Source organism: Lathyrus oleraceus, chromosome 2, assembly GCF_024323335.1.
Source record: "Lathyrus oleraceus cultivar Zhongwan6 chromosome 2, CAAS_Psat_ZW6_1.0, whole genome shotgun sequence".
NCBI classification, from domain to species: Eukaryota; Viridiplantae; Streptophyta; class Magnoliopsida; order Fabales; family Fabaceae; genus Lathyrus; species Lathyrus oleraceus.
Genome location: NC_066580.1, coordinates 135,995,867 through 136,010,791, shown reverse-complemented (window position 1 = coordinate 136,010,791; position 14,925 = coordinate 135,995,867). Strand labels below are relative to the sequence as shown.

Here is a 14,925-nt window from a genome sequence, read left to right as displayed (position 1 = left end):
CATAATATGCTGGTGGGAATGGTACAATATTCACCAAGTTCTTATTAAACGTTTTCTTGGTAACATGTTTCACTTCTGCCATGAAATAACTTTGATCGTCCTTTATGTTCTCGACTATGTCATCCTCTTTCCATATGGATACTTTTTGATGGAGAGACGAAGGAACAACCCCAATCACATAAATCAACTCTCTTCCAAACAACAAATTGTAGTTGGCCTTAGATGAAATTGAAGGAGAATTGCGGTCCAAAACGCAGCGGAAATTAAAATTTTCTCCTTTAGAGATCCTTACGAATGGTCATGATCAATGATAGAATATTTACCTCTTGTGACGATTGAAACCTTTGGTGCAAATCTCTTGTGACGATCAAAACCTTTAATGCAGATCCACGGAGCGATCACGAACATTGAACGATGACAACGTCTCTACTCAGTCCACATGAACGGATTCCTTCAATCTCAGTGCTAGCTGGTACGAATGAAGGCTTTGAGTGTGTGTGTGTGTGTGTGTGTGAGAGAGAGAGAGAGAGAGAGAGAATGAAATTAATGCAACCGCTATGAATGCTTCTACACAAGGGTTCTATTTATAGAACCACTTGTGTAGGCTTCAAGCTAAAAGGCCCACTTAAGTGTATTTTGGCCCATATCTTATAATATGCCCAAAATCACTTAAGCCCATGGTACCTTACCATATTTCGTATTCTACTCAAGTACACCGTACCTTACGATGTTCTATAATTCACTTAAGGGCACCGTACCTTACGGTATTCCTTAGTTACTCTATCTCTCATCAATCCGTCCTTTGTGTGTGACCCTGTAGGTTTTTGTGACGTTGGCAATTATATTAAATCACGCATTTAGCATAATAAACAGTGAGCGGTATCTAGCAACACATCACTGCTATCCAAGACACGAAAATGTCATGTGATCTGACAAAACCTTCTGTGATAATACTTATGTGTATAATTACCCTTTTGCCCTTATGTCTATATTGAACACAAGGCATAGACCGTGTCATCCTTGTCCAGTTCAATATTGAGCCCATAGACATTTATCCTGTTATGCAGGACGGGCAAATTCCATCTAGGTCACTCATGTCCCTCAGCATGCTTCGTGGAGTACCCATCAACTGTCTTTATGGTTATCCAGTTACGGACAACGTTGGATCAGCAATAAAGCACTCGACTCTACATCTAGGATCCATAGTGGTTTCAGTTCGAAGAGTGGTATACACCATTATCACCATGAGAATAACTTATGACACTTTGCATAACTTTCTATATAGTATTCTCATAGCGGGTCAATCCGGTATAAATATTACTCCTAATATTCATACCTATGTTTAAGACTTGATAACTCTTTATCCATGATCCATGAGATGTGATCATCAGTCTACAAACATAATAGTTTTAATGCTTTAATGTTATCCCACTTCACACTAAAGCTCGACTACGGATACTTTAAGAATAGTGTCCTTATGTTTAATGTGCTATCATGATTAAGTCACACTTAATACATTAAATGGACTATCTATTCCAGGGACTTTATTAATCAACCATAATAAAGAAAATGCCTTCTATTATTAATAAATAATTCGATACAAGTACCAAAAGTATTGGCCTCTAGGGCTTACACCAACAGAAATGACCATAAACAAAGTCGGTCTCACTATGGTCCCGATTACCAGACCCACATGAATTGCTCCTAAAGAACGGTCTGTCTTTCCTTCATAATTGGATAGGACCATATTGTAGGGCCTTAAATTAGTGTCGAACTTCCCAATTATTTTTAGCATGGAATGTGGCATCAAATTTACTGCATCGCACCTTGTTGACACCAACTTTGTCAACATTAGAATTTATAAAAAAAGGGGTTTCAGATGACTCATCGTCCCTATATCAGGCCTATCAAGGATGGCATTTTATTCTTCTACACAACCACCGCTCATTAGATAATAACAAATTGGCTTATGTCTAGTCATATCTTCACTGGTGTATTCATCCTCTGTATCTATCACCTCACTAACCACGTCGTATTTGATAGGAAAAACTGGCACGCATTGTAAAGAATGTCGGAGTCGCCTTTTATTACCGAGACACTGTCAGTGACCATTTCCATATCTTCGTCTTTAGCATCTGTTTTGACTGGTGGCGTAGAGGGAAATATTCTCTCTTTCACTGGCCTTCTGGCCACTTCACCATCTGGTTTTTGTACCTTACAATTGGTGCTAGACCCTCCGGCTTCCAAAGAAGATTAATTTTGTCTTTGATATATCCTTCATTGTGTCCTTGTCATGAGATTTGTTTCCCATGTAATTAGGATTGTAGGATTATCTCTTGGACACTTATGAGTTATCCTCATATGACAAACTATTTCCCAACTTCACCACTTTCAAATTTAATTGGTTGGTGTTACTTTTGTTGTGTGGATGAATCCATTCGCCAACGTGCACATTCGACCGGGGGGGGATAAGTCTTTGTTCGACCTCCTCTTTGGCCTGAGTTCATATTATGTGTCTTATATGAGATACCTCTTTTGTTAAAGGCGAAATTTGGTCCTCTATTGGTCCAATTGCCCCCCTCGATAGTTGGAGTTTTATTCTCGAGGCCTTCAGTAGCCTTCTTGTCAAAAATTGTACTGCACCTTGGGCACAACATTACTTCAGAATCCTTCAACTTACATCTATTGAGGAAATCTATCAATTCTTATTCAGCGTGTGGATATACCGTCTTAACGTTTTTAGCATATTCTGACTCAGACTTAACCTTCATGGTCTCGATGGGACCTTCAGTAGCCTCGACAACCAAGGATTCAACTGGTTCAGCATAATAAGCGTCCTTGATCTGTAGGGGGTCATCATCCACTTGCATCGGAGTCTTGGCTTTACACCAAATTTCAGTCTTCCCACTTTTAAGGCTCTTTGCACCAGATCCCTGAAAAGAACACATTGGGAAGTTTGATGACCAAGAAAATTGTGGAACTTACAAAATCCTCTCTTCTTTCGTTACTCTAAAGGTTGTCTTTTTAACCCCCTTTTGCACTATAATTTGCCCATCAGCCACCAGAAGTTCAAGTATCTCATTGCACTTAGTTACATCGAAGGTATAAGTTTTTGCAACAAACTTATCATTTTTGGTTTGACGGGATTCTTCCCATCAGATGGTTTTAAAATTTTACATACATAAGGAGGTTCTGGCTTTAGTTTTGCCATGTTAACATCTATTTCTTCGACCTCTTCATACCATATGTCATATTCTTGGTTTTTTTCGTCTACTTCTATATAAGCAACTTATTTCTTTTTTATGAAATTTGTTCGACCTAGCCTTTTTATCTTTTAAGTGTTCGACCTGTCGAACTCTATTTGCTAACTGGATCATGTCTCTTAGATATTGGATGTCTAGTTTCTTCCTAATGGAATAATCTAAGCCACCTGTAGTCATTTCAACCACTTCATGTTTAGGCACTTGGGTGAAACAACTTACCTTTAATAGCCTAAATCTATTCTGATAATCATCTATTTATTTGGGCATGTTATGCATCATGCTGGCCAATTCCTTAAGGTTGATATTTGAATGCCCCGTATAAAACTGTTCATGAAATACTCTCTCTAACTTACTCCAGTTATGTATGGAGAGTGGAGGGAGTGTAATGAACCATACAAAGGCATTTTTAGTGAAAGAATTTGGAAAGTATTTCATCTTCAAGTTCTCATTCTTCTCCATATCACTTGCCTAAGTTAAATATCGAACGATATGTTCTATTGCAAACTTGGTGAATTTGGGGACTTTCCAGACCTTGTGGAGTTTGGTTTTCAATACATATTTTGATAGGAAAGATTCAAAATTAGGTATGTGTAGGCCTATATTAAGGCCATTATGGGCTAGGATGTTTTCGACCATATGTGCCAAATTGTTTTGGCCTCTTAAGTTGTTCTGTTGAACATTTCTAACCACCTCCTCGAGATCCTAGTTTCTATTTAGAAACATCACTCTTGGGTTATTTTGACATATGTACTTTTCTCCCTCTCTATGTGTGGTAGGGTCTGTTGGTCAAAAACTAAACTGTGGTTGCCCTTGGTTGACAGGGGTCGCCCCACTGTTAGGTGTTTCTAATGGCCTGGCATTTGAGATTTGAGGAGTTGGTCGTGGTTGGGGCTGGGTAGCGTCGATGAAATCGGTGATTCGACCCATTTGGTTGGCTAATAATGCATAACTCTAGTTGGTGTTCAGAATCAAAGGATTGAACATCATACCAATTTATTTAGTCAACATATTAACCATCTTGTGGTTACTCTCATCCATTTTTTACCTCATAGACATAAGAGATATCGTATTTGTTGTAGACGTCATTTGAGGGATATAACTTAAACCCCCTAGTTGTGGCGTTGTTCGACCATGATTATTTATGGTCGAACCTGAATCATGGTGTGGATTATAGGGTGAGGTGGTAGCCACTACATTTTCTGCATATGTTGACGTACCAGTTTGTAGGCCTGTCATCATCGTTGGTGGCATAGGATATGGATATTCCCTGCTCCACATAGGAAATGAAAAACTTGGAATATAAGGTAGCCTAGGGTCTCCTAGAGTTGGTCTTATGATTGTGGGACTAATTGGGAGACATACTGATTGTGGTGGGGGAATGACCCCATCATATAGTATCGGTGATATTTGAATAAGTGATATTGTAGGAGAAGTTGTTCCAACGGGGGTCGAAACAACCATATCTCCAACTATCGATCTGACCGATCGTTCTTGTGCATTTTGGGAGTTATTTAGAGGGTTAGAAGAAGAAGGGTTATTCGAAGGAGGATGCACCATTTTAGGGAGGGTTTTATCACTTTTCAAATGCATACACACATAACCATTGGGAACATTTCACGCATGAAAAACAGTTTAAGACATAACAAACACAAAAGTTGAAATTATTTGAACAAAAGGGTCCGACTGGACGTGCCAATTTGTTTACCCGTGTTTTTGGTAAGCAATCACTTAGTTTTAAATAATTACTTGCAGGACCAAACTAGGAAATCCTAAGACATTTTTGTGCATACTTTCCAAAACACAATCGTTTGACTGTTATAGGTTTAAACTGAATATCTAATAAAGTAAACAAAACTAAAAAAGGATGAACAAAAAGATTGTTGGTTTCGACAATGTCGATATCCAAAATAAGTTGGAAAAGTAATAAATTTGAGACAAAGTAAAGGAAAGATAAAAGTTACTTCATTTAAGTAAAGAGAAATTGGTGTACAAAATCATACATTTTTCTTACAAACTTGTTTCTCGCTGACTTAGGTACTTTGAGTTCGATAGAAATTTTGTAATTATATTTCCACCTGATTCCTAACTCTAGAACCACTATATATACTAATGTAAAAAGTAACTGTCTACAACGGCTATTTCCCAACTGCACGACACATAATCTCCTACGAAGTTTCCAATCTTATATTATGTTTCTACGTACTTTTGACGTTTGGATAAGATTAAATATCGTTTATTCAAACTAATTTGTTTACTTTGCCTCAACTGTCCCAATTGATGACTCAACCTGTCGAGTTCTATGGAGAAACAATCTCAACATTTGGAAAAACACTAAGTTAAAAACTCATTGTCAAATGTGTCGAACTCGGCATTTATGGTCGAAGTTGATCTTGTCGCATATGTCACTGTGTACCCTTATTTCAACTAAGTATCATCTTAGTATCATGTCATCTTGGTTGAACTCTGCACGTCGAGAATTCTCAACTAACAAAACCATTTGATTCAAAAACATTTTAGAATGATTTGTTTTCGAATTCTCAACCATGATCACTTTTAATTCAAAATATTTGTCCCTCTCTAATTTTTAATTTGTTTTCAAAATAAATCAAATATAGATTATGCCTCATCCTTGCTTTAAGGAATTTTAGCCAAGTACATCTGTTAAAATTATAATTTATGACTATTTCTATTGATTGATGCTACCAATTGGTCTGGACAAGTCAATGTGAATACTTTTTTGTGGTCTAGAGGATGAAACAACTCTTTGGTTTAAAATGAGTTTTCACCATTTTCCCATTTTGACAAACTTCGCAAAGAGAGTATGGTTGATACTTCAATTCAAGTAGGTCACAAGTTTTAACTCGCTAGGTTTAGAGATAAACCTCCAACTATCATGTCTTACCCAGTTGTACCAAATCCATTTCTCTTCTTTCGTAGAAAAAAGGGGGCTCACCTTCTATCCTTTCAAATCATAAAATTTGATTTTGTACATATTGTTTATCATTTTTTTGTTGGAACATGATTGAGTCATCTTTCTGATTGATGACTTTTCATGACTTTTGATTGAAGACTATATCATAAACAATATCATTTATTTGACTTATTCTCAATAGGTTATCTTTTAATCCTTAAACTAACAAATCATTATAAATATAAGGAAAAAAAGAATTACCAATTATACTAGAACTAATTATCTTTCTTTTTTTGGTTTATTCCAAATCTCATTGTTCCTTAGTGTTACATGTTAGGATTTGGGACATATGAATTTATTGTCATGTTTTTTGAGCATCCATAGTCTAAACATTAGGTATGGTGCCTTAACTCTATTGTATAACACATTTGTTATTTGAATAATCTAGTCTTTAGGTATCCTGTCTTTTTGGATCCTTTGGGATTAGGCCTAGAGGGTTTCTCGTTCTTCAATGTTTTAAACTTGTTAGTTTTCAACCTTAAACAAGGTGTGTTATCATGCCCTCCCGTTAAGCCACTAGAACAAACCACATAGACTGATATTTTAATGGTTTGAACTTTCACAAAAAATCCTTGCATCCAATTCACTTCTTGTTGTTCATGCTAATATCATAGATCATAAAAAGTGGCTTGATTGTCCCTATTCCATTAATTAAGAAATCTTGAAGAACAATTTCATATTCATTAGAAGAGTTACTTGATATAGAGGATTGAGACTTTTCTTTCAAAATATGGTTTTAAATTTTCTAGCTTTTCTTAGAGCATTGTTATATATTTTCTAATAATCATGTCATTTATGGTGTTGAATTGATATTTTCATGTTCGATATCGTACCACATTGATTGTCTTGTGCAATGTGATTTTGCTCAATCTTGTAATTTTTCTTTTTTTATTTTATTTTTGTGTGCAAGTTCTCTCACTTCTTCCTCATTATAACTTCTATGCTAAAAACCACAAAAATTGTCTTGTTGTGCATTTTTTACACAAATCGATCTCTTTCATGATTCTTTAAAATATATATTAAAACATACAAAAACAAAAACAAATTAAAAACAAATACATAAAACGAAAGCAAATTATAAAAAAAAACATGTAATGATAAAGTGTCATCAACACCCAAATATAATGACCTTAAATTTGATATAATGAAGTCAACAATATATGTTTCTCTTAACACCCCATTTGCAGGCGTACACAATTGTTTGAATAGGACTTTAGATTCATAAATCTGTCAACTTAGATTAATCTATTTAATTTATTCTAGCAGTTTTATGATCGTCCATCTATTTTAGTCAAATTAAATTAAATTTGAGTACCTTCTTATTTTCATGGAGTTTCAACCTCCCTATATTATCTTGTCATCTTCTGAATAATAAGAAAAAATAAAATCCATTTAACTTGATTGAATATTTCTTAACTACTGAAAATTGTGGTTTCTAAATTTGATAAGGTGACCAGTTTAATAACAAAGCTTCGTCATGTTACTTTAATAGTAAGAAAAAATTGCATTTTAAGTTAATCTCAGTCTTTATTTAGAGTAAATTACATTGGCTTGTGTGATGTTTATTGGTAATATGGAAAACTCATGTGTTGAGAAAGCATTCAATCAAACTCAGTAAGAAACTAAATTGGGTTTCATCTTTTCCATTGTTTAGATGCAAACAAATTAATACAGGGAGGTTGAAAGTGATGTTGGTTCGAAGATGGTAGGTTAGAAGGAATAGATACACTAGGGAGAGTCACGTGTATAAGCTAAATAAAACCTTTTAATTTCAATTATTTATTTCAATTAATATCTCTTATTCTCATACAATAATACTATTGAATATCAAAGAATGGTAGTTTTAAAAAGCAATCTCTACACTATTGAATATCAAAACCATCTTATTTATAATCCCTAACATTCAACAAATGCTAACAAAATACTGTGTTGGGAAATTAGATCCCTCAATTACAGAATATATCGAATAAACCTTCATATAATTAAAACTACAGTCTCACCAAACTTTTGATAAAAAAAATCATGCAGCTATGATAGGTGTTCCATTAAATAATGTCCTCTCCAAAGAGAAAAGATAATCCAGAAAAACAAAATGACTGAAACCTAAGTCACCTGACAATGTGTATAAGAAAACAGGTTCTTCAGGTTCTTCATTCGGATGTTAATCCGAGGCCTTCTGCATATAATTTAGACTACAGAAGTCAAGAACTTGGAAAGGCTTGCTTGCTCACATCCATTTGAAGCACTTTAACAATGTTACAGACAGAGTAATCAGTAGTGGAACTGAAGAATGATGGATATTCTAACTTGAATTTTTTTTAGGTGACGGTTCCGCTATCTTTCTGCTCGTTGTAATCTTGGAAAAAGGACTTTCCAGCTTCATATGTTGACCAGCAAATAGCGGCTGCAGGAGCATGAAAGAGCATTCTTGGAACCCACCCTCGCATGAGGCCTCTGTATCCGTCTTTTTTCAGTATTGTTTTAATAACACCGCCAATTGAACCATTTTTGAACCTATCACATCCACACACACCCTGCACCATGAAACCAAAGTCAAGATAAATTTTGGAAGGAGAAGACAAAGATAGGGCTTAAAAATATTGCTGTCTAATTCCCCTTGACTTACCACCATTCTCAATCTATGGAAGCCAAACGAATATTCATATAATAAAAGTTGCAGAACAATCAAATTCCAAATAAAGTATCAACTTGATCAAAACACAACACAATTTTATATTAGTGATTAAAACGCAACGAAATTTGAAAGGAACATTTGTTCTGCACAAGTGAGCAGGTGGACTATAAGGTGTTGCTTATAAGCAATCAATTATCATTTTCAACGATAAACTTTTGCAATATGTGGTGGGATAGAAACCATGCATCTTTCTTTTAACTGGTGTACATGTGAGTATAATAAATAGCCTATCGACAAGCAAGTGGGATGCAAGTAGGGCAGAGAGAATTACTATTTGGCAGGAGGGTAACCAAAAGGAAATGGTATTGTAGAATTAGCAAGTGGTGTGAAGTGCCAAGTTTGAGCAAGAAGCTGTGCCTTCTCAGTGAAAGGTGGGAATACATTAATTTTCTCAGGCATTATCGGTTTTTCTCCATCTTGATTGTTATTTTAATTTTAATTCCTATACAGTTCTGGAATTATATAGAAACTGGGGATTTGTCCTCTCGTTGACATAGTTTATCAATACATATGTATTTATTACACTCTGCAGTCTGCACTTGGTTCCTATCATATCTTTTAAACAAACTATGAAATTTTACTAAAGTATTAGTAATAATCAAATTAATTAACAATAAACTTTATACAGTATATCGTAGTAGGATAAACACGCTGCATCTTTCTAATCCTCTCACCATATTTTACTAACTTCTTGCCTGCTAGTCGTCAATTAAGAAAATGTCTTTTGAACCTCCTCTCCTTTCCCTATTTTCCAACTCATCTTCTCCCATATAAGATTCTCTACTTCAACAAGCCACTTAGGTATCATTATAGTGTACCAGCTTCAACTACTCAATCTTTGCATTAGATTTACAGGCATGATACCAAATTAGGGGGATATTTGTTGGAGTAAAAACAAGTAAGTACTACATCTACACTAAATGTTGCAAGTGTGTGACATGTTACTTAAAATGTTCTGCATTCTAACAATAAATTTGTCACTTAGCAAGCATAATGGTCTAGTAGTATGCTTGCACCCAGGTTCTTTTTCTTATTTAGATAGAAGAAAATATTTAATGAGGAAAGAGGTTAAGTACAGAAAAGAGGAGGATAGCAAACCCTGTAAATCAGAAGAGGTTCACAAAAGGAATGAAAAATTTAAGAATGCAACAATGACCAAACTCTCTGAACCTAACGTAACAGCACCTTGAAACAGCCCAAACCCAGTACCGTAACTTAATTTTGGAGCACCTAAGGGCTGAGGCTGGGTTTTGACCCTCATTCAGTGCCCTAAACCCACACACTCAAGACACCTTAAAGCTTTAGCCATCCCCTTCACATGTCTTATGACCTCCAATTTAACAAGATCTATACAAATATGTCGGGGATGGACACGTGACAATATTGGTTCAAACCAACATTACATATAAAACTACTGAGAGAAAATTGTTCCCCAAAGTTTTCCAAAGTCATTCCCTAACCATTTTAACAATGCCAATAATAACTAAAACCTTTTTCCACTAAGCAGTGCCAATTACAGATCAAATTAAACAATACTATTAATTATATCTAAAAGAATAAAACTAATTAACTACAAATCTCTCATCAGTCACATAGTTTGATTTGAATCACCCAACCATAACTATACAACTATTCAACCTTCTATTACCAATCCCCTACCAGTTAAAACCAAACTAATTTCATCGCTACACTTTTTTTGCGCACTGCCTCTGCTATGACAAACATGAAATCCCCACATAAGCACAACGAATTTGCCTAAGGAACTAAAAAGAACCAAACATAAGCTTAAATAATCAATGAAAGTACTATCCAAGCTCCAACCAAATATAACTATTGCATTCTAGTGTTGTCAATAGCTAATTGCGGAAAATAGCATCTTGTTCAAATTCCAGTGCAACAAAGCTATAACACCTCTATAGCTACTATTTAACAATACTTTCACAAGGCAATAGAGAATTGTTTAAATTCCTCTACGCTATTTAACAACATTGTTGCATTTGCAAAGCACTCAAATACTCAAAATGCACATTGTTAATTTGTTCATATGCTAAACTTTAAAGACATGCACTATCACTAAGCAATTCAAAATCAATAATTTATTATTACTACTATACCTGACATTGCAGTTGAGTTTTAACAACATCAAGTGGCGTTGTAACAGCAGCAGCCAAACCACCAGCGGCCGCCCCAGCCGTAGCATGAACAATCAGCCGTTCATCATCCGCACTCTCCGGAGAAACCTCATTCAATCCCCGTTTTGCCGCCTCATAAGTAGCAAAATGCACAGCCGTAAAAGGCGCATTCATCAAAACTGTAGTCCTATACGAAGCATAAAAAGCCCCAAACCCTTCCTCACTCAAAACCCTCTTCACACAATCAAAAACCCCCTTGTAAGCACTCTTACTCAACTGCAACCTCTGTTTCACCATATCCATTGGCGTAAAAACCGCGTCACTAGCAATGGTAGCACAAACACCAGAAGCAGCATGAGCAACAGAATTATTAGGGTTCCCTTGCGAAAACCGTTTTTTACAAGTTTCATAAACCGAGAAATAAACGGCGTGTGCCGGTCCCGCTCCAAGCCCCATTGCGCCGATACCGCGGTATAAGGCGGAAGGACCTTCCGTTTGGAGAATCGAACGAACAGCTTGACGAAGGGAAACCGCTTTAATCGGACAAGAAGTAATTGCTTGCATATGAGTTTTAACGGTGTCGACGGGAAACATTGCCATGTGTTCGATGCAACCGGCGACGGATCCGGCAATCATTAACTGCCAGAAGTGAAGACCATCGTGAGTTGACGACGGCGTCAAGGTGTTTTCTGGGTGAAAATCGGGTCGGTAATCTGGGTTTTGGAACTTCGCTCTCGCTTCTGTAGCCATGAATTTGGGAAATTTAAAAAAAAAAATTGAAGAGAAATTAATAGAAATAAATTAAAGTAGGTGATTAGGGTTTGAAGGTGATGAAGAATTGTGTTTAACTGAGAGGTTTTTGTTTGAAGTTGTGAGTTGGTGATTTGGATTTGTTGAATTAGGGGTTAGATTGCGTGGTAGACTTTGTGTCTATGCTTGATAAGTTAAAGAGAACCGCGTTAGGGCTCCAAGTATTTGGGATTGGGAATGAGATTTTTCTACCTTTTTCATTTATTTAAATATTCCGTTAGAATATACTATAATTTAATATAATTTATATAGTTTTACCTGGTACCTGCACTTATCTCATACCCTTAGATTTTATGAAATATTCTTGATTTTGTTCTAGTATGATTTTAATTAATTTATCTTTTTTTATTATTATTTATTTAAATTTTTAAGAATTTGAAAGAGTTTATATCCCATATTTTATTATTATTTATTTAAATTTTTAAGAATTTGAAAGAGTTTATATCCCATATTTTATTATTATTTTATTTAAATTTTTAAGAATTTGAAAGAGTTATATCCCATAAATGTGTATATGATAATTGGGTAGAAAAGTCATCGTCATCCAGTACATTATTTGATAGTCATTTCTTAAAAAAATTAATTTTTTTTATGATGAAACTATGGAAATTCTTTTACAAATATGCGATAAAAATTAAAATTGTGTAGATATTTCATATGTATTTGTTACACGGAAAGAGCTGATGAGATAGATTAAAGAGGATGGAATTAAAAATAAAGTAAATGTTATCATCGCTCATTCAAATACCGAAACACACAAGAGATAAGCAATAAAGTAATATTTAGTTGTGATAAATGTGAGAAATACAAGGATACGGATATGGAAACATAAAGTGTCTCTAAGAAATGTGGATGTCCATTCCTTTGTTGGTAGGCTAAATTAACATGTTGATATGACAAAGAGCGTCGTTTCACTTAGCCACATAAGTATAAAGCAAGATCCATAGAATATCACTATAAGGTTGTGGGTTTGAATCCCATTGTATTACTTTTTTATCTTGCTTTTCTTTTCGCTAATTAAAAAGTCAAAATGGTGACTTTTGGGGTTTTTTAAATTAACTCATTTTTAAAATTATTATTTTTTACTTTTTATTATTTTTATACACAAAATTTCAAAAATCATAAAATAAAATAATTAAAAAAATTGAGAGATTTTTAATTATTTTATATTTTTATTGATTTTTCTATTTTTAGGAGAGAATCAATGTGATATTTTCTATATTAGGAGAGAATCAATGTGATTGGTCATAGAATATACACTATCTCATATACTTCACAAATCATACAAAGCATCTTTCGCGCGCACACGCATTACATAAGAAAACCTAGACCAGAGAAATCCAAAAAAAAAATAGAAATCTTTTTCTTTTTTCACATTTGGTCAACATAGAGAAGTAAAATTCTCTCTCACTCTAAGTGTTTACCAAAGTCTAAACAATAACCATACACAATATTTGAATCCAAAAAAACACAAACACAGTAAAAAAAATATTTTCACAAGGGTATTGATCATTTGTCCTATGGAGCAGTCATTACAAATTCATTTTTAAACACTGTCTGCTTTGCCTCAGATGTTAATTAGCCGAGTGAGAACTATTACTCATGTTCAATACAGAATCTCTAGCACGCTTGCTGATCAGTGCATTTTGATGCACATTCTTCTATATTTATACTTATGCATTTCCATGTTTTAGTTTGGTTATTTTTCCTTTTTAATGTGTTTTTATAGTTTATCTTATTTTTACATTTATTTGTTTTTCGCAGTTTATTTTCAGCATTAGCAGTCTGCACGAATAAATTCATAACTGGAGCTAGGAGTATCGGATCGAGGTGTGCTACCAGTCGTTGGAAAGTTAAGAGAAAGAGCTACGACTTTCATGAAGAAGTCAGAAGCTAATTCAGACTGTTGCATGGTTGAAAAATCTGTTGAAGCCTTCAACACTAGATTTATATTTTGTGTTGGGTTATTTAGTTTGGGTCTGAGTTATGTTTTGACCAAATTAGGTTTATTCTATTTTTCCTATAACCTAAGCAGCCAAAAACAGTACACGGGATCACTATTCACGGAAGTTTGAAAGTTTGTACGAATTCCATGGAGAACTAATCTCTCTGATTCGATCTGCCGTAATTCAGGTTCCAAAACTTGAGATTATTATAATGTTAATTTTAGTTTAATTCCTTTCAATGATATTTTGTGTTCTTGTATGCTTAATTCGATTGCATAAAATATATTGATTCAATTTGGTTGATTATATGATCCTAACATAGGCACGTCACGTTTGCTTAATTCGTTTTTGTGTCTGATCAATCATGTTTGCTTAATCCATGAAAACTTATCCCGTTTGCTTAATTCGGACAATAGGATCATACATCTCACAGACTTCATTGCGCTTGTCTTGAGTTTGTATCCAAATAGGAATATACAATCCGCTTAGGATATTAAAATTATATTAACCGATGATAGTAGGAACTGAATCGGTAGATTGAATTATTTCATAATCACTTATTTCATAACAGCTTATTTCAAGAATTGCTTTTAATAATCACTTTTTCTTAATCGAACACCAAACCAAACAACCCCCCCTTAATTCGATTTACCTTTGGATAATAATAATCAAGAATCCTTGTGAGAACGATATCCGAGTTAAAATTGTAGTCGTACTACGTTTTTGAAAAACACTCGTTTTGACCCGCGCGACAGTTGATCAAATTGGCGTCGTTGTCGGGGATTCTTGTAGATTTTAACCATTATTATAGTCTAACTATTATTATAGTCATAGGTGTTTTAATATTTTTTTTGCCCTAACTTTCTTGTGTTATGGTGTTTTTGCGTTTTAGGATAAAAAAAAATCTGTTTTTTTAAGAAAATCGTCTTAAATTATTCCGATTCTTTGTCGATTAACTAGGAAAAAATCAAGGAATCAAAAGCCTCTATTTATGGGCTAAATAGTGGAATTCATCCTAAAAACCCGAAATTCCTTATTTTTCTATTTTTTATGATTTTTTTTTCTGTTTTGATAGTTTCAGAAAATTCCGAAAAAAATCTCAAAAATT

At 34.5% G+C, this 14,925-nt stretch overlaps 1 protein-coding gene across 1 annotated transcript; it reads right to left on the bottom strand.

Moving 5' to 3' along the window:
* Positions 1-8,092: 8,092 nt before the first annotated feature.
* LOC127118484 (uncharacterized) lies at positions 8,093-12,051 on the bottom strand. Its single transcript, XM_051048695.1, has 2 exons — positions 11,044-12,051; positions 8,093-8,768 (listed from the first exon to the last, which is right to left on the bottom strand). Exons 1-2 carry the CDS (start codon positions 11,809-11,811, stop codon positions 8,553-8,555), a joined length of 984 nt encoding a protein of 327 aa, XP_050904652.1. The 5' UTR covers positions 11,812-12,051; the 3' UTR covers positions 8,093-8,552.
* Positions 12,052-14,925: the final 2,874 nt, after the last annotated feature.

Bases quoted from the DNA above. Each gene is read 5' to 3' on its own strand.
- LOC127118484 (XM_051048695.1), bottom strand. From the start codon at position 11,811: ATGGCTACAGAAGCGAGAGCGAAGTTCCAAAACCCAGATTACCGACCC. The intron at 8,769-11,043 runs GTATAGTAGTAA...TTCATGGTGCAG, and splicing joins AAACTCAACTGCAATGTCAG to GGTGTGTGTGGATGTGATAG.